The following is a 23353-nucleotide window of genomic DNA, read 5'->3' as shown; positions in this document are numbered from 1 at the left end:
CCAACACCCGTGAACTCATTTAATTTCAGTTACCTTTGTATATAAATTCCCTTGAGGTTAAATACCTGTTTTTGGAGGGAGAACTGGTCAAATTAAGCAGGAGTAAAAAGAACTGGAAAATACAGGAAAAAGACCTGGAGAATACAGGAAAAAGAACTGGAGAATACAGTAAAAAGACTTGGAGAATACAGGAAAAAGTACATCATGTTTTAGTGCCAACATGGCACCCAGAAACTTTTCAATCTCAATGGTGCCCAAACCCAGTTAGCCGAGGTCTGTTTTCATGATTTATGGCACATGTTGATGAGGTCACTGTGATATTGTCACTTTAGATGGGTGTCCAGAACTAACAGTTGTCATTATAATCTTTGGCGCTATACACATTATCGATGACACATTATTGACAATGCATTATCTAACGGTGCATTATCTATTAAACATTATTTATGATACATTATCTTATACAGGTAACTGTCAAAATAAAGGAAACACCAACATAAAGTGTCTTTAATAGGGCGTTGGTCCACCACGAACCAGAACAGCTTCATTACACCTTGGCGTAGATTCTACAAGTGTCTGGAAGTCTATTGGATGGAAGCAACACCATTCTTTCATCCTTTGGGGTTCTGTTGATGGTGGTGGAAAACTCTGTCTCGGGCGCCTCTTCAAAATCTCCCATTAGATCTGGTGACTGAGACAGCCATGGGTTATGGGTTACATCGTTTTCATGCTCTAATGAGCATTCAGTGACCTCTCCTGCCCTGTGAATGGGGGCATTGGGGCATAGTCATGATATCTAAAATAATGGCCTGCCAGGTATTATTATACATGACCCTAAGCATGATGGGATGTTAATTGCTTAATTAACTCAGGAACCACACCTTTTTTTTTGTGGAAGCACCTGCTTTCAATATACCGTACTTTTGTATCCCTCATTTTCTCAGGTGTTTGCATTATTTTGGCAGTTACCTGTATATTATCGATGCTTCTCCCCCCCATCCAGGATGTCCAGGGTCCAGAGGACAGAGAGATGCTGGCCAGACTAGCCGCCAGTGTTGATGTTCAGGATGTCCAGTCAGGGGACAGTGAGGCTGCCATAGAGAAGTACCTCCGCAGTGTCCTGGCTGTGGAGAATATACTCACCCTGGACCGACTACGACAGGTAGACGGACAGACAGACCTCTCCACAATAATTACATACAGTCGTGGCCAAAAGTTTTGAGAATGACACAAATATTAATTTCCACAAAGTTTGCTGCTTCAGTGTCTTTAGATATTTTTTGTCAGATGTTACTATGGAATACTGAAGTATAATTACAAGCATTTCATAAGTGTCAAAGGCTTTTATTGACAATTACATGAAGTTGATGCAAAGAGTCAATATTTGCAGTGTTGACCCTTCTTTTTCAAGACCTCTGCAATCCGCCCTGGCATGCTGCCAATTAACTTCTGGGTCCAATGATGGCAGCCCATTCTTGCATAATCAATGCTTGGAGTTTGTCAGAATTTGTGGGTTTTTTGTTTGTCCACCCACCTCTTGAGGATTGACCACAAGTTCTCAATGGGATTAAGGTCTGGGGTGTTTCCTGGCCATGTTTCCTGGCCAAAATATCAATGTTTTGTTCCCCGAGCCACTTAGTTATCACGTTTGCCTTATGGCAAGGTGCTCCATCATGCTGGAAAAGGCATTGTTCGTCACCAAACTTTTCCTGGATGGTTGGGAGAAGTTGCTCTCGGAGGATGTGTTGGGACCATTCTTTATTCATGGCTGTGTTCTTAGGCAAAATTGTGAGTGAGCCCACTCCCTTGGCTGAGAAGCAACCACACACATGAATGGTCTCAGGATGCTTTACTGTTGGCATGACACAGGACTGATGGTAGCGCTCACCTTGTCTTCTCCGAACAAGCGTTTTTCCCGATGCCTCAAACAGTTTGAAAGGGGATTCATCAGAGAAAATGTCTTTACCCAGTCATCAGCAGTCCAATACCTGTACCTTTTGCAGAATATCAGTCTGTCCCTGATGTTTTTCCTGGAGAGAAGTGGCTTCTTGCTGCCCTTCTTGACACCAGGCCATCCTCCAAAAGTCTTCGCCTCAGTGTGCGTGCAGATGCACTCACACCTGCCTGCTGCCATTCCTGAGCAAGCTCTGTACTGGTGGTGCCCCGAACCCGCTGCTGAATCAACTTTAGGAGACGGTCCTTGCGCTTGCTGGACTTTCTTGGGCGCCCTGAAGCCTTCTTCCCAACAATTGAACCGCTCTCCTTGAAGTTCTTGATGATCCGATAAATGGTTGGTTTAGGTGCAATCTTACTGGCAGCAATATCCTTGCTTGTGAAGCCATTTTTGTGCAAAGCAATGATGATGGAACGTGTTTCCTTGCAGGTAACCATGGTTGACAGAGGAAGAAGAATTATTCAGAAGCACCACCCTCCTTTTGAAGCTTCCAGTCTGTTTTTCAAACTCAATCAGCATGACCGAGTGATCTCTAGCCTTGTCCTCGTCAACACTCACACCTGTGTTTACGAGAGAATCACTGACATGATGTCAGCTGGTCCTTTTGTGGCAGAGCTGAAATGCAGTGGAAATGTTTTTTGGGGGATTCAGTTCATTTGCATGGCAAAGAGGGACTTTGCAATTAATTGCAATTCATCTGATCACTCTTCATAACATTCTGGAGTGCAAATTGCCATCATACAAACTGAGGCAGAAAACTTTGTGAAAATGTATATTTGTGTCATTCTCAAAACTTTAGGCCACGACTTTACACTCACCTCTTACATAACATAAACCCTGTGTGTCTGCGTGTGTGTAGGAAGTAGCAGTGAAGGAGCGGCTGTCTGTCAAGACCAAGTCTCCCAGACGTGCTCTCAGCTCTCCTAATGTGAACCGGGTAAGAAATGAGCTCACACGGTCTATCTACCTATACATTAAGGCTTTAGCATGCTTCAGTTCGGCTGGCGCCTCGCCTAACTCGGCTAGCCCAACTCGCCGTTTTGTAAAAGGAGAAAATAACGACAATAGGACTGTTTGTCCGTCTTGAGACGCCGTAGCCAGTATACACTTCCTCCAAAATAGTCAGAGTGAATTTACACTGAACAAAAATATGAACGCAACATGTAAAGTTTTGTAAAGACTCCTGGACATCTAGTCAAATGGCTACCCAGACTATTTGCAGTGCCGCACCCCCCTCTTCTACACTGCTGCTGTTATTATCTATGCATAGTCACTTTAATAACTCTACCTACATCTACATAATTACCTCAATGATCTCAAATAACCGGTACCTCCTGTATATAGCCTCCACATTGACTCTGTACCGGTACCCCCTGTATATAGCCTCCACATGGACTCTGTACCGTAATACCCTGTATATAGCCTCCACATTGACTCTGTACCGTAATACCCTGTATATAGCCTCCACATTGACTCTGTACCGTAATACCCTGTATATAGCCTCCACATTGACTCTGTACCGTAATACCCTGTATATAGCCTCCACATTGACTCTGTACCGTAATACCCTGTATATAGCCTCCACATTGACTCTGTACCGGTACCCCCTGTATATAGCCTCCACATTGACTCTGTACCGTAATACCCTGTATATAGCCTCCACATTGACTCTGTACCGTAATACCCTGTATATAGCCTCCACATTGACTCTGTACCGTAATACCCTGTATATAGCCTCCACATTGACTCTGTACCGTAATACCCTGTATATAGCCTCCACATTGACTCTGTACCGGTACCCCTGTATATAGCCTCCACATTGACTCTGTACCGTAATACCCTGTATATAGCCTCCACATTGACTCTGTACCGGTACCACCTGTATATAGCCTCCACATTGACTCTGTACCGGTACCCCCTGTATATAGCCTCCACATTGACTCTGTACCGTAATACCCTGTATATAGCCTCCACATTGACTCTGTACCGGTACCACCTGTATATAGCCTCCACATTGACTCTGTACCGTAATACCCTGTATATAGCCTCCACATTGACTCTGTACCGTAATACCCTGTATATAGCCTCCACATTGACTCTGTACCGTAATACCCTGTATATAGCCTCCACATTGACTCTGTACCGTAATACCCTGTATATAGCCTCCACATTGACTCTGTACCGTAATACCCTGTATATAGCCTCCACATTGACTCTGTACCGTAATACCCTGTATATAGCCTCTACTGTTATTTCACTGCTGCTCTTTAATTACATATTTTTTAAACTGCATTGTTGGTTAGGGGCTCATCAGTAAGCATTTCACTGTGAGGTCTACTACACCTGTTGTATTCAGCATTTCACTGTAAGGTCTACTACACCTGTTGTATTCGGCATTTCACTGTAAGGTCTATATACCTGTTGTATTCGGCTCATGTGACTAACATTTGATTTGATTTCATGTACTGAAATAAGAGCCGAGAAATGTTTTGCACAAAAAGCTTATTTCTCTTCTCTGCACAAATTTAGTTTACATCCTTGTTAGTGAGCATTTCTCCTTTGCCAAGATATTCCATCCACCTGGCATGTTTGGCATATCAAGAAGCTGATTAAACAGCATGATCATTACACAGGTGCACCTTGTGCTGGGGGACAATAGAAGTACAGTTTTGTCACACAACACAATGCCACAGATGAGGGTGCAGTTGGCATGCTGACTGCAGGAATGTCCACCAGAGCATTGAATGTTAATTTCTCTACCATAAGCCGCCTCCGACGTCGGTTGAGAGAATTTGCTGTACATCCAACCGGCCTCAACCACAGACCACGTGAAGGGCGTCGTGTGGGCGAGCGGTTTGACGATGTCAACCATGTGAACAGAGTGCCCCATGGTGAAGGTGGGGTTATGGTATGGGCAGGCATAAGCTACGGACAATGAACAACAATGGCATTTTATCGATGGCAATTTGAATGCACAGAGATGTTATTATTTTTATTTTTTATTTCACCTTTATTTAACCAGGTAGGCTAGTTGAGAACACCTTTATTTAACCAGGTAGGCTAGTTGAGAACACCTTTATTTAACCAGGTAGGCTAGTTGAGAACACCTTTATTTAACCAGGTAGGCTAGTTGAGAACACCTTTATTTAACCAGGTAGGCTAGTTGAGAACACCTTTATTTAACCAGGTAGGCTAGTTGAGAACACCTTTATTTAACCAGGTAGGCTAGTTGAGAACACCTTTATTTAACCAGGTAGGCTAGTTGAGAACAAGTTCTCATTTACAATTGCGACCTGGCCAAGATAAAGCAAAGCAGTTCGACACACACAACAACACAGAGTTACACATGGAGTAAAACAAACATACAGTCAATAATACAGTAGAAACAAGTCTATATATACGATGTGAGCAAATGAGGTGAGATAAGGGAGGTAAAGGCAAAAAAAGGCCATGGTGGCGAAATTATTGCAATTTAGCAAATAAACACTGGAGTGATAGATGTGCAGATACTGTGATGAGATCCTGAGGCCCATTTATTTTATTTTTTAAAAGTATCTGACCAACAGATGCATATCTGTATTCCCAGTCATGTGAAATCCATAGATCAGGGCCTGATGAATTTATGTAAATTCAATTGACTGATTTCCTCATATGGACTGTAACTTTTTAATATTTTTGACAAAATCATTTTTCCGTTTTTTGCCGACGAGACCATAGTCGTGCAATTTCACATCTAACTTTAATGTTTGGTGCAGTATTTTTCAAACGATTTTTTTTTCATTGAAAACGAGTCGTCTCTCATTGGATGACGACAAATACGTTTTTTTTTTTTGAAGAATCCCTACTGTTGACCAATCACCGACGATGGGGCTTAGACTTCGGCTCCGAAAAAAACATTCACGAAATCCTAAACGAATAGAAACGTCACAAAATGTTGTCATGCTATATGCACCAACTCTACCAAACTGTTTCATCTGGAAAGCATGAGGACGCCTCTACCGTCAGCCAGCTATTCCCATCATCTCAGTAACGTAATAACGTACTACTTAGTAACTGCTAGTTAACCTGTAAAGACGACAGTGTAACTAACCTAAGACTTGCGCTAGCTCTCTAAACTAAGGATTTAGCTCAACAGGCTAACGCAGTCTTGTTTGAACCCTGCACTGTCCTGTCCTAACCATCCTGGTCTCTTCCCTCTTCTAGCTGTCAGGATCCTGGAGCAGACAGGACCTGTCCACCAACCACAGGCTACATGGCAACAAGGTGAGACGTCCCTAAACTAGGTTAATCTAGAAAAACAGACCCCCCCCCCCCCATGTGTACAGCAACTTCTATGTTGCCATGGTGTTTGACACCCAAACTATATCTAACAACACCTTAACTATCAAACACCATGGGGCAACATACTCTAACAACACCTCAACGAACAACAAAACAGTAACCATATCTCTACCAACCAGGGTTGGGGTCAATTTAATTCCAATACCAGTCAGGAAGTACAATCAAATTCCAATTGTCTTCATAGATTTTAAATTTTCTTTCTGAATTGAAATGGAATTGACCCCAATCCTGCTGCCAACTATAATCACAAAAATGGTTCTACTGTTCCGTCCCTGGTATCCTCAGGGCTGGTCCGAGAGTCACCAGGACCTGTCAGTTGTTCCTCCCCCGTCCCACTCCAGACGTACCCTCCATGGCTCCACTCTACCTCTGGCCCAGAACATCCTCCCTGACACTGGTGAGAACAACACAGTCCTCAGATATAACCTCAGGGCTAATGGTCGCTATCCTTTTCCTCACTGTTGAGCCTTCACTGCTCTGGTGCTGCTATTATATTACCTGTTCTGCCTGTCCTCTCTGGTTTCTTCTGTTGGGTTTCTCCTCTCCAGTTTATAGCTTCCTCTCTTCCTCCTCTTCCTCATGTTTCCTCTTCCTCCCTGTACGACCTCAAGACCTCTCACTGCGCGCTCGTGCTACCTATTATTTCTCCCCAGTCAAGGCTCTGGTCCCTCCTGTCCCCAAACTGCTCAAGTCCCTGTTCTCCGCCAGGGAGGAGAAGAGAGACCTGACTCCTGTCCCCCAGCAGGTAAACTAAACTAAGTAATGTAATTTATTTGGATAGTTTGACCATCTGTAGATCCTCAATAGGGAACTAAGGTTAGGGTTAGAATAGAGGTTAAGGGTCTAGTGAATAGTTAGTTGAAATTTTGTTGAACCTTTTTAACAGTAACATCTGCTTTCTGGTCAGTTCTTAGACATTCACATTATCTCACACATTTAGCTCACCGCATGTAGAAGCAGCCATAGTCTGTTTTTAGAGACAGTATCTGTCCAAGGGCCTTTTTGTATGGGAGTATTGTCCAGCAGTGTGAAGATGTGGTAGAGGGGACAGTGGTTGAGTCCCAGGTGTTATGGGCTGAGCCAGAGGACGACCGGTTCAGTTCTGTTTGGACCTGCTGACAATGGTTTCCGTGGCGACTCCTTCTCCTTCTAGCATCTTCCAATCAAAACATGTGAAAACAATCACTTGTCAGTTCTCACTGTGATTCCAGAATTCATCTAGAACTCGGAGTCTGCTGATCTGCCACCAATGTCTCTAGTGCCCCTTACCCCTTACCCCTTCTCTGAGATGAGAGAGGTTTGGAATGTTTAGCTATAAATGTATTTTTTTAAACAATGCCTTATTTTAATTCCCAGGGTCTTGAGCAGGTCAGAAAGGACATTTAGAATGGATGATGATTTAATAGAAAAGGGACAGGAATTTGTGTGCTGTCCCTAGATCAGAGGCTGGAATCGGTATACTGTCCCTAGATCAGAGGCTGGAATCGGTATACTGTCCCTAGATCAGAGGCTAGAATCGCTATACTGTCCCTAGATCAGAGGCTGGAATCGCTATACTGTCCCTAGATCAGAGGCTGGAATCGGTATACTGTCCCTAGATCAGAGGCTAGAATCGCTATAATGTCCCTAGATCAGAGGCTAGAATCGCTATACTGTCCCTAGATCAGAGGCTGGAATCGGTAACCTGTCCCTAGATCAGAGGCTGGATTCGGTATACTGTCTCTAGATCAGAGGCTCGAATCGGAATACTGTCCTTAGATCAGAGGCTGGAATCGGTAACCTGTCCCTAGATCAGAGGCTGGAATCGGTAACCTGTCCCTAGATCAGAGGCTGGAATCGGTAACCTGTCCCTAGATCAGAGGCTGGAATCGGTATACTGTCTCTAGATCAGAGGCTCGAATCGGTAACCTGTCCTTAGATCAGAGGCTGGAATCGGTAACCTGTCCCTAGATCAGAGGCTGGAATCGGTATACTGTCTCTAGATCAGAGGCTCGAATCGGTAACCTGTCCTTAGATCAGAGGCTGGAATCGGTATACTGTCTCTAGATCAGAGGCTGGAATCAGTATACTGTCCCTAGATCAGAGGCTAGAATCGGTAACCTGTCCCTAGATCAGAGGCTGGAATCGGTATACTGTCTCTAGATCAGAGGCTGGAATCGGTATACTGTCTCTAGATCAGAGGCTGGAATCGGTATACTGTCTCTAGATCAGAGGCTGGAATCGGTATACTGTCCTTAGATCAGAGGCTGGAATGACATCAATGATTAATTTAACTGTCAATATACTCTGCGAAACATCTCAGATCAAATTTTAACACGAAACTCTCATTTTTAGCCTGTTCCTCGGAGCCTGCCTTTCATCAGAGTGCAGTCACCAAGTGTAGAAGAGGACTTGGATACCACACTTGGTCGTCACTTGGTAAAAGTCACTTGATCTTATGTCCCTAGTTCATTGACTATTTCTTAAATGTTTAGCCCAAATTTCCTTAGGCACTCCGATTTGAGGGATTTTTATGTCTTGCCCAACACTTGTCCAATAATCCAAGAAGGGAACGTCCCGAACAGAGTTGTTGACAATCATATATTTTACATTTTGTTGTTGGGTTTCGTTACAGAAAAATATGAAGACAATAATGCAGGTAAAAAATAAACTTGATTTATTTCACAGCAAAAACAAGTTAGGATTTTTTTGTTTTTAAACAAGGGACAATGCGTTCCAGCCAGCGACCTGACAGCCAGGTCAAAGACTGGCCCATCCAACCAGCGACCTGGCAGCCAGGTCAAAGACTGGCCCATCCAGCCAGCGACCTGGCAGCCAGGTCAAAGACTGGCCCATCCAGCCAGCGACCTGGCAGCCAGGTCAAAGACTGGCCCATCCAGCCAGCGACCTGGCAGCCAGGTCAAAGACTGGCCCATCCAGCCAGCGACCTGGCAGCCAGGTCAAAGACTGGCCCATCCAGCCAGCGACCTGGCAGCCAGGTCAAAGACTGGCCCATCCAGCCAGCGACCTGGCAGCCAGGTCAAAGACTGGCCCATCCAGCCAGCGACCTGGCAGCCAGGTCAAAGACTGGCCCATCCAGCCAGCGACCTGGCAGCCAGGTCAAAGACTGGCCCATCCAGCCAGCGACCTGGCAGCCAGGTCAAAGACTGGCCCATCCAGCCAGCGACCTGGCAGCCAGGTCAAAGACTGGCCCATCCAGCCAGCGACCTGGCAGCCAGGTCAAAGACTGGCCCATCCAGCCAGCGACCTGGCAGCCAGGTCAAAGACTGGCCCATCCAGCCAGCGACCTGGCAGCCTGGTCAAAGACTGGCCCATCCAGCCAGCGACCTGGCAGCCAGGTCAAAGACTGGCCCATCCAGCCAGCGACCTGGCAGCCTGGTCAAAGACGGGCCCATCCAGCCACACTGGCAGCCAGGTCAAAGACTGGCACATCCAGCCACACTGACAGCCTGGTCAAAGACTGGCCCATCCAGCCACACTGACAGCCAGGTCAAAGACTGGCCCATCCAGCCACACTGACAGCCTGGTCAAAGACTGGCCCATCCAGCCACACTGACAGCCAGGTCAAAGACTGGCCCATCCAGCCACACTGACAGCCAGGTCAAAGACTGGCCCATCCAGCCAGCGACCTGGCAGCCAGGTCAAAGACTGGCCCATCCAGCCAGCGACCTGGCAGCCTGGTCAAAGACTGGCCCATCCAGCCAGCGACCTGGCAGCCAGGTCAAAGACTGGCCCATCCAGCCACACTGACAGCCAGGTCAAAGACTGGCCCATCCAGCCAGCGACCTGGCAGCCAGGTCAAAGACTGGCCCATCCAGCCACACTGACAATGTAACGAGTTGTTAGGACACACAAAGCAATATTCATAATAGATAAATGTGGTTTTAATAACAAATCAATTACATTGGTCCTACACCTGTTAATTCCACAGGTTCCCATTGGGGAAATCATCCCCCCAGAGAGCCAATCAGAGGCCCCCAAAACCATGCCCCTCCCACCACCCATCATCCCTGAGATGGAAGAGCCCGCCCCCAGCCCGGTCAGCGAGGCATCTGCCAGCGTCTCCACGGCAACCATGTCAGAGCCCTACCTGATTGGTGGGGACATCACTCCGTCAGCCAATCTCAGGCCAGATGGCTTTGAGGCGATGCACAGGTCATTCGAGGCAGACATCGGTCGATACCTTCATCATGACTGTAACATGGCCGACCAGGAGGAAGAGGAGGAGACTCCTCAGATACCCCAGGCCACTGCTACTGACCTGGAGGCTTCGGAGACCGAGAGGACTGATACTAGTACACTCCAGACAGACAGGACTGACACTAGCACATCCCAGACAGACAGGACTGATACTAGTACATCCCAGACAGACAGGACTGATACTAGTACATCTCAGGCAGACAGGACTGATACTAGTACATCCCAGACAGACAGGACTGATACTAGTACATCCCAGACAGACAGGACTGATACTAGCACATCCCAGACAGACAGGACTGATACTAGTACATCCCAGACAGACAGGACTGATACTAGTACATCCCAGACAGACAGGACTGATACTAGTACATCCCAGACAGACAGGACTGATACTAGTACATCCCAGACAGACAGGACTGATACTAGTACATCCCAGACAGACAGGACTGATACTAGTACATCCCAGACAGACAGGACTGATACTAGTACATCCCAGACAGACAGGACTGATACTAGTACATCCCAGACAGACAGGACTGATACTAGTACATCCCAGACAGACAGGACTGATACTAGTACATCCCAGACAGACAGGACTGATACTAGTACATCCCAGACAGACAGGACTGATACTAGCACATCCCAGGCAGACAGGACTGATAAACTCAAAGCAGAATCTCATCTCCCATTAGAACCACACGGCACCTCAGGAGAACCTGAACACAGGACTCCATCAGAGTCACTGACACAGTCCATGCCAGACAAGTCTACACAAGTCCACTACAGACTACTACCGACTGTAGTGTCAGAACAATCAGTCCAGTCAGAGTCACTGACACAGTCCACACCAGATAAATCTACACATGAAGTGTCTATAGTGTCACATCAGCCTGAACCACCAGTCCACATAGAAGAACCAATGGAGTCCGAGATACCTCAGGAACAACCAGAGACGGAGGTAATGTTGTCATCATCACGGGGCAAGACAGAACAACATGTTGGCAAGTCTGTAACGGATCTTCCAGAATCGGAACTGTCTGCATTTGATCGACCAGAACCACCGGTAGAATCGGCACCAGGTCTTAAAGAGTCTCCACCACTGGACCAGTCTCAACCAGCACCAGCCCTGCCACAAGAATCAGATCAAGCAGCCACAGAACAGACAGGACTGGGTGAATCAGCTGGTTCAGAACCAGTACTAGGCCAAACAGATCAACCAGTAGAAGCATGTCCAGACCAGTCCCAGCCTCCATCAGAGCTACCAGAAGAACTAGACCAGCGGGCACCGGCAGCCCAGTCTGAACCTGCACCTTCCCCTGTAGAGCCTCCAGTTGATGAGCCTGCACCTAGCCAACAAGTCAAAGCACCAGCCCCAATCCCAGCACCAGCCCCAATCCCAGCTCCAGCCCAATCTGTAGCTCCGGTCACTGCCCATCCAGCTCCGACCTCAACACCAACCCCAGCCCCAGCCCCTACACCTGCCCATCCAGCTCCGACCTCAACGCCAACCCCTGCCAAAGCCCCTCTTCTAACCCTAAACCCTGTCCCAGCACTAGTCGTCAAAACTCCCACTTCCAGTAGCACATCAGCCAACGCATTCAAGATCCAGAAAGTAAAGACATCCGACCTGAAGTCCTTCCAACCTATCCTAGATGAGGATGAAGGCCAGGCAGGGGCAGAAGGAGTTGAGGCCAGTAGTCTGGGTGTTGACCTCTCTGTTCCTCTGGAGAGACTGGAGATCCTCTCCGACTCAGACGAAGGAGTCACCGACGTAACCACAGCCGTGCCTGACTGGCTGAAGGAGGGGGAGTTTGTGACTGTAGGAAGTCATAAAAGTGGGATGGTGAGCTACGTGGGACCTACAGACTTTGCAGAGGGAACCTGGGTTGGAGTGGAGCTAGATTTACCTGCAGGTAGGTAATATAGCAGAGATTTATATTATCTCATCTAGATTAGACGGCTACCTCCGTGTTTTGATATGAGTTCTCAGAAATGCCCCGGTGAACATTAAGTCAGAAATAGCCTCACTAATTTGCAAGATTCTGCTGTTTAATTTGGAATGACAGGTTATTGTCTATATTATGTTAGTGTGACAGTATTTTATGGTGGCTGTGCCCCAGTTCTCTCACTATTAATCTCTCTCTCTCTCACACTATCAATCTCTCTCTCTCTCTCACTATCAATCTCTCTCTCTCTCTCTCTCTCCCTCTCTCTCTCTCTCACTATCAATCTCTCTCTCTCTCTCTCACTATCAATCTCTCTCTCTCTCTCTCTCTCTCTCTCACACTATCAATCTCTCTCTCTCTCTCTCTCTCCCTCTCTCTCTCTCTCACTATCAATCTCTCTCTCTCTCTCTCACTATCAATCTCTCTCTCTCTCTCTCTCTCTCTCACACTATCAATCTCTCTCTCTCTCTCTCTCACACTATCAATCTCTCTCTCTCTCACTATCAATCTCTCTCTCTCTCTCTCTCACACTATCAATCTCTCTCTCTCTCACTATCAATCTCTCTCTCTCACTATCAATCTCTCTCTCTCGCTCTCACTATCAATCTCTCTCTCTCTCTCTCTCTCTCACACTATCAATCTCTCACTATCAATCTCTCTCTCACTATCAATCTCTCTCTCACTATCAATCTCTCTCTAGGGAAAAACGACGGGTCCGTGGGTGGAAAGCACTACTTCCACTGTAACCCTGGTTACGGGGTGTTGGTGCGTCCTGATAGGGTGAGCCGCGGAGGAGTCGGGGGCGGTGCTAAGCAGAAGCGGCGACAGCAGCAGAAGCGTCGCAGTGCTAACCTATCAGGGTCCAGCCCTAACCTGGCTGCCCTCACTGCCCTGGCCAAGGGAGAGGGGACTGGGGCCAGTCGCAACGGACAGAACCGCAAGTCCTGGAACAGCTAAGAGGAGAGGGTAGCAGGGTTGGGGTCAATTTCATTTAAATTCAGGAAAACCGAAATTACAATTTAGAATTTCGGTGTCATTCCGGAATTAAACTGGAATTGATCCCAACCCTGGTCGGTAGAGGTGCAGCTGAAAACCACAGGAACATTTCAAGAGATAAGAGATGCACATCTTGCTCATTTTTAAAAGTCTAGCCATCGATGGACAGATAAGAGGAGAGGCCCAGTTTATGATGCTGCATCAATATGCAAGTCCATGTATCCAGGCTTACATACTGTTATTTCATATAATCTGAATGTTTTTTTTTTTTTTTTACATTGTCCTGAGTGCCTTACAAAGTCATATAGGGTCTCTCAGGTTCTCATTAAAATAACTAATGTGGTTAAGTAATGTCATTACATGTGCTTCGGAAGCTTTGTTCACCCTGCAGCTCTTAATGCTCAAATCAATACTGACTGCATTGTTACGTCAGATCTCGTCCCTGCTACGCTCGTCCCTCGATCTCAGTGCACACACCCGTCGTGCTATACACATGTCTCGAATCGGATGTGTGTTTTCAGACTGTAGTGATTGGCTGACATGGCTGCTCTGGTTGTCAAGGTAATGGCAGGCGTGTGTGCGTTTGCTGTAGGCTGATTGGTGGTGGTGCTCGTGTTTCCTCTCACTCGGAAAGCTGTTGTGCTGACAACAATGCAATGAAGTCTCCCAGCTGTTTTACATGCTCAAAATCATCATAGCGTGAGAACACTTACAAAGCCTCAAAGGATAAGATGATCCAACTTTCAAAACTAGTCTTTTTTTTTTGTCTGGCCACAGCGGTCAACCTAGGTAGCTGTTTAGTTTGTTGGCACATACAGTCATTTGTTTGTAAACAATTTAACAAGCTACTTAGCTACCATAAGTTTTTGTTGAAACTGTCAACAGAGTAGCAAGCAACAAGATGTGCCAAGTAAGTCTTAAAAACCACTTGAAGGAAAATCAATTAGATTTGACTGTTCAGACATAAGTCGTTGGCAGGAATCCGATTTTGTATCGGATTTCAATTCACCTCGAAATATCTGATTCCATGCTTTTTAGGCGTTCCGACTGCAGGAAAGAAAAAAAAAATTAAAATCGGATATGCCTTTTAAAAAAAAAAAAAATGTGGATTTGAGTCACTTCAAACTGCTAGTGTGAACAAGGCTTTAGTGGGTATCATTGTATTGGAGTATAGGGATGAACCCCAAATAAGTGATGTGATGCCAAATGGGTTGCTCTAACTAACAAGTAGTGCACCACCCAGTGGGGAATATGTGTACTGACATTACCACAAAGGATGTGCCTTATGTTAGTAGAACAGTATGGCCCTTTTTTTGTTCTGAGTTTCTGTTTTTTTTTTCTAAGGGGAAATATACTGTATACTTGAACTTCTGAACAAGTTTGCACTCTGTCCATTTTGTAATAATACTACTGAAACTCTGCTAGGTTTTATCATTCCGTGTATCTGTTTGGTAAAAGTGTGATTTGGGGATAATATTGGGAGGGGAAGAATGCAGACCTGGGAGAATCAGAATGAAGTAAATGGATGAAGAGCTCGGCAATGGTTTAGACATTGGGCTTGTTTTTTAATTTATATGTTTACAAAATGTTTTTATACTTGTGCTATTCAATCTGATCTGACTATGAATGTTTTAAGACGGACAATTTAAAAAGATATACCATAAGAGGAAGAGACAAATCTACATGATTTTGTTTTATATCAATATGGTGTTTACAATAAACTTCACTGTGGATACATCTGTACCAAGGTAGAATTGTTTTGACTTTTTGAAGACAAACGGGATTTTGTATTGTGTAAACTTTACACTTCTATATGAATAGGAACCACTGCTTAAATCAATCAATCAATCAATCAAATTTATTTTATATAGCCCTTCGTACATCAGCTGATATCTCAAAGTGCTGTACAGAAACCCAGCCTAAAACCCCAAACAGCAAGCAATGCAGGTGAATAAGCACGGTGGCTAGGAAAAACTCCCTAGAAAGGCCAAAACCTAGGAAGAAACCTAGAGAGGAACCAGGCTATGTGGGGTGGCCAGTCCTCTTCTGGCTGTGCCGGGTGGAGATTATAACAAAACATGGTCAAGATGTTCAAATGTTCATAAATGACCAGCATGGTCGAATAATAATAAGGCAGAATAGTTGAAACTGGAGCAGCAGCACAGTCAGGTGGACTGGGGACAGCAAAGAGTCATCATGTCAGGTATTCCTGGGGCATGGTCCTAGGGCTCAGGTCCTCCGAGAGAGAGAAAGAAAGAGAGAATTAGAGAGAGCATATGTGGGATGGCCAGTCCTCTTCTGGCTGTGCCGGGTGGAGATTATAACAGAACATGGCCAAGATGTTCAAATGTTCATAAATGATCAGCATGGTTGAATAATAATAAGGCAGAACAGTTGAAACTGGAGCAGCAGCACAGCCAGGTGGACTGGGGACAGCAAGGAGTCATCATGTCAGGTAGTCCTGGGGCATGGTCCTAGGGCTCAGGTCCTCCGAGAGAGAGAAAGAGAGAAGGAGAGAATTAGAGAACGCACACTTAGATTCACACAGGACACCGAATAGGACAGGAGAAGTACTCCAGATATAACAAACTGACCCTAGCCCCCCGACACATAAACTACTGCAGCATAAATACTGGAGGCTGAGACAGGAGGGGTCAGGAGACACTGTGGCCCACTCCGAGCACCCCCGGACAGGGCCAAACAGGAAGGATATAACCCCACCCACTTTGCCAAAGCACAGCCCCCACACCACTAGAGGGATATCTTCAACCACCAACATACCATCCTGAGACAAGGCTGAGTATAGCCCACAAAGACCTCCGTCACGGCACAACTTAAGGGGGGGGGGGGGCGCCAACCCAGACAGGATGACCACATCAGTGACTCAACCCACTCAGGTGACGCACCCCCTCCAGGGACGGCATGAGAGAGCCCCAGTAAAGCCAGTGACTCAGCCCCTGTAATAGGGTTAGAGGCAGAGAATCCCAGTGGAAAGAGGGGAACCGGCCAGGCAGAGACAGCAAGGGTGGTTCGTTGCTCCAGAGCCTTTCCGTTCACCCTCCCACTCCTGGGCCAGACTACACTCAATCATATGACCCACTGAAGAGATGAGTCTTCAGTAGAGACTTAAAGGTTGAGACCGAGTTTGCGTCTCTGACATGGGTAGGCAGACCGTTCCATAAAAATGGAGCTCTATAGGAGAAAGCCCTGCCTCCAGCTGTTTGCTTAAAAATTCTAGGGACAATTAGGAGGCCTGCGTCTTGTGACCGTAGCGTACGTGTAGGTATGTACGGCAGGACCAAATCACAGAGATAGATAGGAGCAAGCCCATGTAATGCTTTGTAGGTTAGCAGTAAAACCTTGAAGGCAGTGAGTTGTTGCGCAACAGCCTTTTCTAAAATTTTTGAGAGGAATGGAAGATTCGATATAGGCCGATAGTTTTTTATATTTTCTGGGTCAAGGTTTGGCTTTTTCAAGAGAGGCTTTATTACTGCCACTTTTAGTGAGTTTGGTACACATCCGGTGGATAGAGAGCCGTTTATTATGTTCAACATAGGAGGGCCAAGCACAGGAAGCAGCTCTTTCAGTAGTTTAGTTGGAATAGGGTCCAGTATGCAGCTTGAAGGTTTAGAGGCCATGATTATTTTCATCATTGTGTCAAGAGATATAGTACTAAAACACTTGAGTGTCTCTCTTGATCCTAGGTCCTGGCAGAGTTGTGCAGACTCAGGACAACTGAGCTTTGAAGGAATACGCAGATTTAAGGAAGAGTCCGTAATTTGCTTTCTAATAATCATAATCTTTTCCTCAAAGAAGTTCATGAATTTATCACTGCTAAAGTGAAAGTCATCCTCTCTTGGGGAATGCTGCTTTTTAGTTAGCTTTGCGACAGTATCAAAAAGGAATTTCGGATTGTTCTTATTTTCCTCAATTAAGTTAGAAAAATAGGATGATCGAGCAGCAGTAAGGGCTCTTCGGTACTGCACAGTACTGTCTTTCCAAGCTAGTCGGAAGACTTCCAGTTTGGTGTGTCGCCATTTCCGTTCCAATTTTCTGGAAGCTTGCTTCAGAGCTCGGGTATTTTCTGTGTACCAGGGAGCTAGTTTCTTATGAGAAATGTTTTTAGGGGTGCAACTGCATCTAGGGTATTGCGCAAGGTTAAGTTGAGTTCCTCAGTTAGGTGGTTAACTGATTTTTGTCCTCTGGCGTCCTTGGGTAGACAGAGGGAATCTGGAAGGACATCAAGGAATCTTTGTGTTGTCTGTGAATTTATAGCACGACTTTTGATGATCCTTGGTTGGGGTCTGAGCAGATTATTTGTTGCAATTGCAAACGTAATAAAATGGTGGTCCGATAGTCCAGGATTATGAGGAAAAACATTAAGATCCACAACATTTATTCCATGGGACAAAACTAGGTCCAGCGTATGACTGTGACAGTGAGTGGGTCCAGAGACATGTTGGACAAAACCCACTGAGTCGATGATGGCTCCGAAAGCCTTTTGGAGTGGGTCTGTGGACTTTTCCATGTGAATATTAAAGTCACCAAAGATTAGAATATTATCCGCTATGACTACAAGGTCCGATAGGAATTCAGGGAACTCAGTGAGGAACGCTGTATATGGCCCAGGAGGCCTGTAAACAGTAGCTATAAAAAGTGATTGAGTAGGCTGCATAGATTTCATGACTAGAAGCTCAAAAGACGAAAACGTCATTTTTTTTTTTTGTAAATTGAAATTTGCTATCGTAAATGTTAGCAACACCTCCGCCTTTGCGGGATGCACGGGGGATATGGTCACTAGTGTAGCCAGGAGGTGAGGCCTCATTTAACACAGTAAATTCATCAGGCTTAAGCCATGTTTCAGTCAGGCCAATCACATCAAGATTATGATCAGTGATTAGTTCATTGACTATAACTGCCTTGGAAGTGAGGGATCTAACATTAAGTAGCCCTATTTTGAGATGTGAGGTATCATGATCTCTTTCAATAATGACAGGAATGGAGGTGGTCTTTATCCTAGTGAGATTGCTAAAGCGAACACCGCCATGTTTAGTTTTGCCCAACCTAGGTCGAGGCACAGACACGGTCTCAATGGTGATAGCTGAGCTGACTACACTGACTGTGCTAGTGGCAGACTCCACTATGCTGGCAGGCTGGCTAACAGCCTGCTGCCTGGCCTGCACCCTATTTCATTGTGGAGCTAGAGGAGTTAGAGCCCTGTCTATGTTGGTAGATAAAATGAGAGCACCCCTCCAGCTAGGATGGAGTCCGTCACTCCTCAGCAGGTCAGGCTTGGTCCTGTTTGTGGGTGAGTCCCAGAAAGAGGGCCAATTATCTACAAATTCTATCTTTTGGGAGGGGCAGAAAACAGTTTTCAACCAGCGATTGAGTTGTGAGACTCTGCTGTAGAGCTCATCACTCCCCCTAACTGGGAGGGGGCCAGAGACAATTACTCGATGCCGACACATCTTTCTAGCTGATTTACACGCAGAAGCTATGTTGCGCTTGGTGATCTCTGACTGTTTCATCCTAACATCGTTGGTGCCGACGTGGATAACAATATCTCTATACACTCGCCAGTTTTAGCTTTAGCCAGCACCATCTTCAGATCCCTTTGCAGATCCCAAATCCCTTTGCATGCTCCTACTCCCATGTAACTATCATCCATTTTTCCAAGGTTTTTCCGTCAATATGGCTTGTTGTCGGTCAGTTATGGGTAACTGCACAACTTCTATGTAAAGTGTTTTTTTTCTCCAAATTGCCGGGATGTCACATGACCTAGTTATATCAGTACACGCATAACGTAAGCATAATGAAATGTATATTCGATCAAATAAATCTCCGAAACTCTTTACTTGTTGACCAAACAACGGAAAAACGCCATCTGCTGGAAGGAGACGTGGGAGGATCAACGGAATAATGCGTGTGGAAAGAGAATCAGTTTACTTGGTATATTTGTTGCGACACGATACCGTTTTGCGTGGCTGCAGGGCTTTAACATTTACAGTGTGTGGTCCTGGTCGGCAGAGATGACTGTAAGAAATATCAGTTCGGCCAACATCTGCATGCAGAGAACTGACCAATAACGTTAATTAAGAAACATGCTCAATCAAAGCTGGCTAACCAATTACAGAGCGCTGGTGTAAAGCAGTTGATCCGCCCACTTCTGACACGCGCACTTTCAGTCACTCCGTTTTTTTTACGGAGTGACTGAAGTCAGTGAAGAGCATATTCTTATTTACAATTGACGGTCTACCCCGGACGATGTTGGGCCATTTGTGCGCCGCCCTATGGGACTCCTAATCATGGCCGGATGTGATGCAGCCTGGATTCGAACCAGGGAGTGTCTTAAATGCAGTGCCTTAGACCACTGCACCACTCCGGCTCCCAAAAAATGCAGTTACCCGTGCTTGCAACTCCAAAACAGTACCAAAAACAGTGCAGTCATTCTAAAGATAACCTAAAACTGCTTCTACAATAGAAATCTCCGATCATACTTTTAAGGGCGGCAGGTAGCCTAGTGGTTAGGAGCATTGGGACAGTCACCTAAAGGTTGCCGGATCGAATCCCCGAGCTGACAAGGTAGACCATCTATCGTTCTACCCCTGAACAATGCAGTCCGTCGACTAGGCCGTCTTTGTAAAAACTTGTTAAACTTGTCTTGTTAAAACTTTAAAAACTAACCTCACAAAGTAAACGGTCTCGCGCGCCGAACTGCGCATGTGCAAACTGTCCAATCAAAGGCAAAATATTTCTCGAGGAAGATGTGTCAATTTCACGAGGTTGGAATAACAACAACCATTGTCTCGAATCTAGGTGGTAACTTTTTTGTTTGTTTTGATTTCCAGAAAATGAACAACTAAGGAATAATTGTTCACGTTTCTTATTGGCTTCTCAGACGCGTCTGTTTGACATTCCCGGAAGCGCTCCCGGAAATCTCGCGATGTTTCACCCCCCCTTGTGGGTTTATAAACTCTGTGACAATAAGCTTGTAATTGAAATCTGGCGTTAGCACTCCTGCTACAACCAGGCGGTCGATGTGTTGTTGCTACGGTTAATAAGTGGCATTTCCCCTCCCCACACACACTGTTCAGTGGTGGTATGCGATTTTAAATGGTCAAATGTACAGAGGCACATCAAGATAGAGAGCCAAGGTAAGATGTGATATATTTAGCTAGCTAACATTAGCCCGTCAAAAAAATAGCTAACGTAAAACTAGCTAGCCTATAGCTAAATTATTTTCAACGGTGGTTTAGCAGTTAGCTACATTACCACCTGGGAAAATAACTAAGAACACACTTAAATGTAACTGAAACAGTTGTCGTTTGGCGATTTTTAGCTAGCTAAGTGCATGCGTAAAAGTCAGTCAGCTAACTTAGTATTTTGAGTTTGCTAGCGAGTTAGCCAATAACCAAACAAGCAGTAGTAGTTAGAGTTGGTACAGAAACGGTTACTGTATCTGAAAACAGAGCTAGCGAAAGTTGGCTAACTAGTCCTTCAGATAGACTGACCTACCAAGTAAAATCAGACTGGCATAACGACGTTCACTACCAAGTAAAAACAGACGTTCACTAACTAGCTCCAGTAACAGTTTTGGTACCAATTCTCTTTGTTTGCCATAATTGCCAGCGAAGTAACTAATTGCATTGCCTAATAACTGTCATTTAAACGAATGTTGATGACATTAATTGTTTGGGGATTGAATCTGGGCGTTCCGCAGATGTGCAGCTTTAAACCCACATAAATATTCGAATGAGAACTTTTATTTCCCATGATGCAGTATACGCACCCAGCTGTTTGCAGATGTCAAACACAAACAAATAGTGTCGTTATAGACCGTTAGTCGATTTATATTAAGCTAAGTGAAAACAGCCTCGCTGTCTTTGTTGCATGTGCAACATTGACGGAACGCAAATGTCTTGCTCCAGCAACAACAATGGTATCCTTGAGTGACTGAGTGCTAGGTACAAATGGACGTTACACACGGCTTTATCACTTTTCAACATTCAAATATCGTTTTATAGAAGGTAAAGTTAAAAACTCAAACCAGTCCGTGCATTAATACCAGTATATCGTAACATCTGTATGCCAAAACACCATGCAGAGAGAACTGTCGCCACGTGCATCTTTCGAACTTGTCTACTGATAGAAAGATCTAGTCATGTTGCCTCACAAGATGGAAAATGTGCTGCACCCTGGTTGACTCTATTGATCTCTTCTACCCTGAAATGTGTATGGAACACTGTACAGAGAGATGCTTGGCCTGTGGGAAAACCATTTGTTCATTTGTTATTGCTCTTAAGCACAGCGAAATTATTGAGATAGGATCAGCTAATGCTTTCAAGGTGACTCCGTGTGTTTCTGCTGTCCCTTCCCTTTACGCCTTTTCTCCCCTTCTCCTCTCACTGTGTACCTCTCTTCTCCAGGATGTCTCACTACACAGACGAGCCTCGCTTCACCATCGAGCAGATCGACCTGCTCCAGAGGCTGCGGCGTACGGGCATGACCAAGCAGGAGATCCTCCACGCCCTGGACACCCTAGATCGGCTGGACCGCGAGCACGGGGCCAAGTTTGGACATCGCACCTCCTACGGGGGAGGAGCAAGCAGCTCTGTGTCAGACCCTAATTGCACCACCTCCAACAACACTGCAGCCACCACCTCCTCGTCCAGTATTACTGTTGATGATGATGATAATAATAATAATAATAATAATTCCACCAGTGGGAGCAGTGAGGTTAACAACACCACCCTGGCCTCTTCCTGCACCAACTCTACCGTCGCACAGACACAGTACCTCTCACCGCGCGGGGGGCTGTCCCCGTCGCCTAGCAACAGCTACGACACTTCCCCACTGCCCTCTGCCGTCCGCCACTCCCCAGTGTCACTGGTCACCATGGCGCAGAACGGTGGGCGGGACAGCCTGGCAGCGACGCCCAATGGGAAGCTCTCTCCGCCGCGGTACCCGGTGAACAGTGCAGCGGCCGCCAGGGCGTTCGGGTTCGAGGCAACTGAGGAGGAGCTGGAAATCGATGACAAGGTGGAGGAGCTCATGAGGTCAGTGATGATGGGGTCATGGTGGGGTCAACGTCACACACCAGCCTACAGAGATCTAGCCTGAAATCCAGAACCTGTTTTGTGGTAACTTGGTCACACCTTATACTCCGTGTCATGACAAACATAGGAGTGGCAAGGATTTGTCATGACATGGAGTACAAAGAGTGGAATGATAGATTACCAGACTGGTACCCAGGCTAACATGGATCCTATTCAATATGTAATTTTATTCACCAGTCTACCACCATCAGGACTGTAGTCACACCAACAAAAAAAGCATGCACACATTTATAATGTATATATACTCATGATGTAGTCGCTTTGGACTTTAAAAGGCTTTGTTTCAATGGCATATATTCTATATAACAATAACACTGGTTAACCTATTTATGCACTGTCGTGTGTGTGTGTGTGTACACAGGAGAGACGGCAGCATCGTGAAGGAGGAGATCAAGTCGTTCCTGGGGAACAGGAGAATCTCTCAGGCTGTGGTGGCCCAGGTCACAGGTCAGTAACAAAAGCACTGTGGTGTCACAGGTCAGTAACAAAGACACTGTGGTGGCCCAGGTCACAGGTCAGTAACAAAGGCACTGTGGTGGCCCAGGTCAGTAACAAAGACGCTGTGGTGGCCCAGGTCACAGGTCAGTAACAAAGGCACTGTGGTGGCCCAGGTCACAGGTCAGTAACAAAGACACTGTGGTGTCACAGGTCAGTAACAAAGACGCTGTGGTGGCCCAGATCAGTAACACCTTGAAGCTTCCACTATAATTGACAACCCCTCCCACAAGGCTCACACAGCAATCAGAAGTCTGTCACACACAGACATTAAATTAAATACACTGCTCAAAAAAATAAAGGGA

General features: G+C 45.8%; 2 protein-coding genes across 6 annotated transcripts in view; both read left to right on the top strand.

The window, feature by feature from the left end:
* Positions 1-15180, top strand: part of LOC110529167 (kinesin-like protein KIF13B) — a 66422-nt gene extending 51242 nt beyond the window's left edge. The window contains exons 34-42 of one of the 4 annotated variants that reach the window (XM_090242449.1): positions 1004-1162; positions 2814-2891; positions 6158-6217; positions 6581-6692; positions 6949-7040; positions 8630-8713; positions 8910-8933; positions 10227-12408; positions 13142-15180. In XM_090242449.1, the coding sequence (XP_090098575.1) occupies positions 1004-1162; positions 2814-2891; positions 6158-6217; positions 6581-6692; positions 6949-7040; positions 8630-8713; positions 8910-8933; positions 10227-12408; positions 13142-13398 (3048 nt within the window). In that variant the 3' untranslated portion in view covers positions 13399-15180. Of the gene's footprint in view, positions 1-467; positions 1163-2813; positions 2892-6157; positions 6218-6580; positions 6693-6906; positions 7041-8629; positions 8714-8909; positions 8934-10226; positions 12409-13141 lie in introns of all 4 variants that reach the window. The other 3 variants (XR_016497575.1, XM_090242450.1, XM_090242448.1) reach the window with 3 other exon arrangements.
* Positions 15181-20202: 5022 nt separating this feature from the next.
* LOC110529166 (homeobox-containing protein 1) overlaps positions 20203-23353 on the top strand; it is a 34099-nt gene continuing 30948 nt past the window's right edge. For both annotated transcript variants that reach the window (XM_036984610.2, XM_036984609.2), the window contains exons 1-3: positions 20203-20591; positions 21864-22493; positions 22915-23000. In XM_036984610.2, coding sequence (XP_036840505.2) covers positions 20551-20591; positions 21864-22493; positions 22915-23000 — 757 coding nt within the window. In that variant the 5' untranslated portion in view covers positions 20203-20550. The remainder of the gene's footprint in view (positions 20592-21863; positions 22494-22914; positions 23001-23353) is intronic.

This window comes from Oncorhynchus mykiss, chromosome 8, assembly GCF_057628025.1.
Source record: "Oncorhynchus mykiss isolate SJ-2025 chromosome 8, ASM5762802v1, whole genome shotgun sequence".
NCBI lineage: Eukaryota > Metazoa > Chordata > Actinopteri > Salmoniformes > Salmonidae > Oncorhynchus > Oncorhynchus mykiss.
The sequence above is the reverse complement of the archived record's forward strand: the minus strand, read 5'-3'. Positions and strand labels throughout refer to the sequence as shown.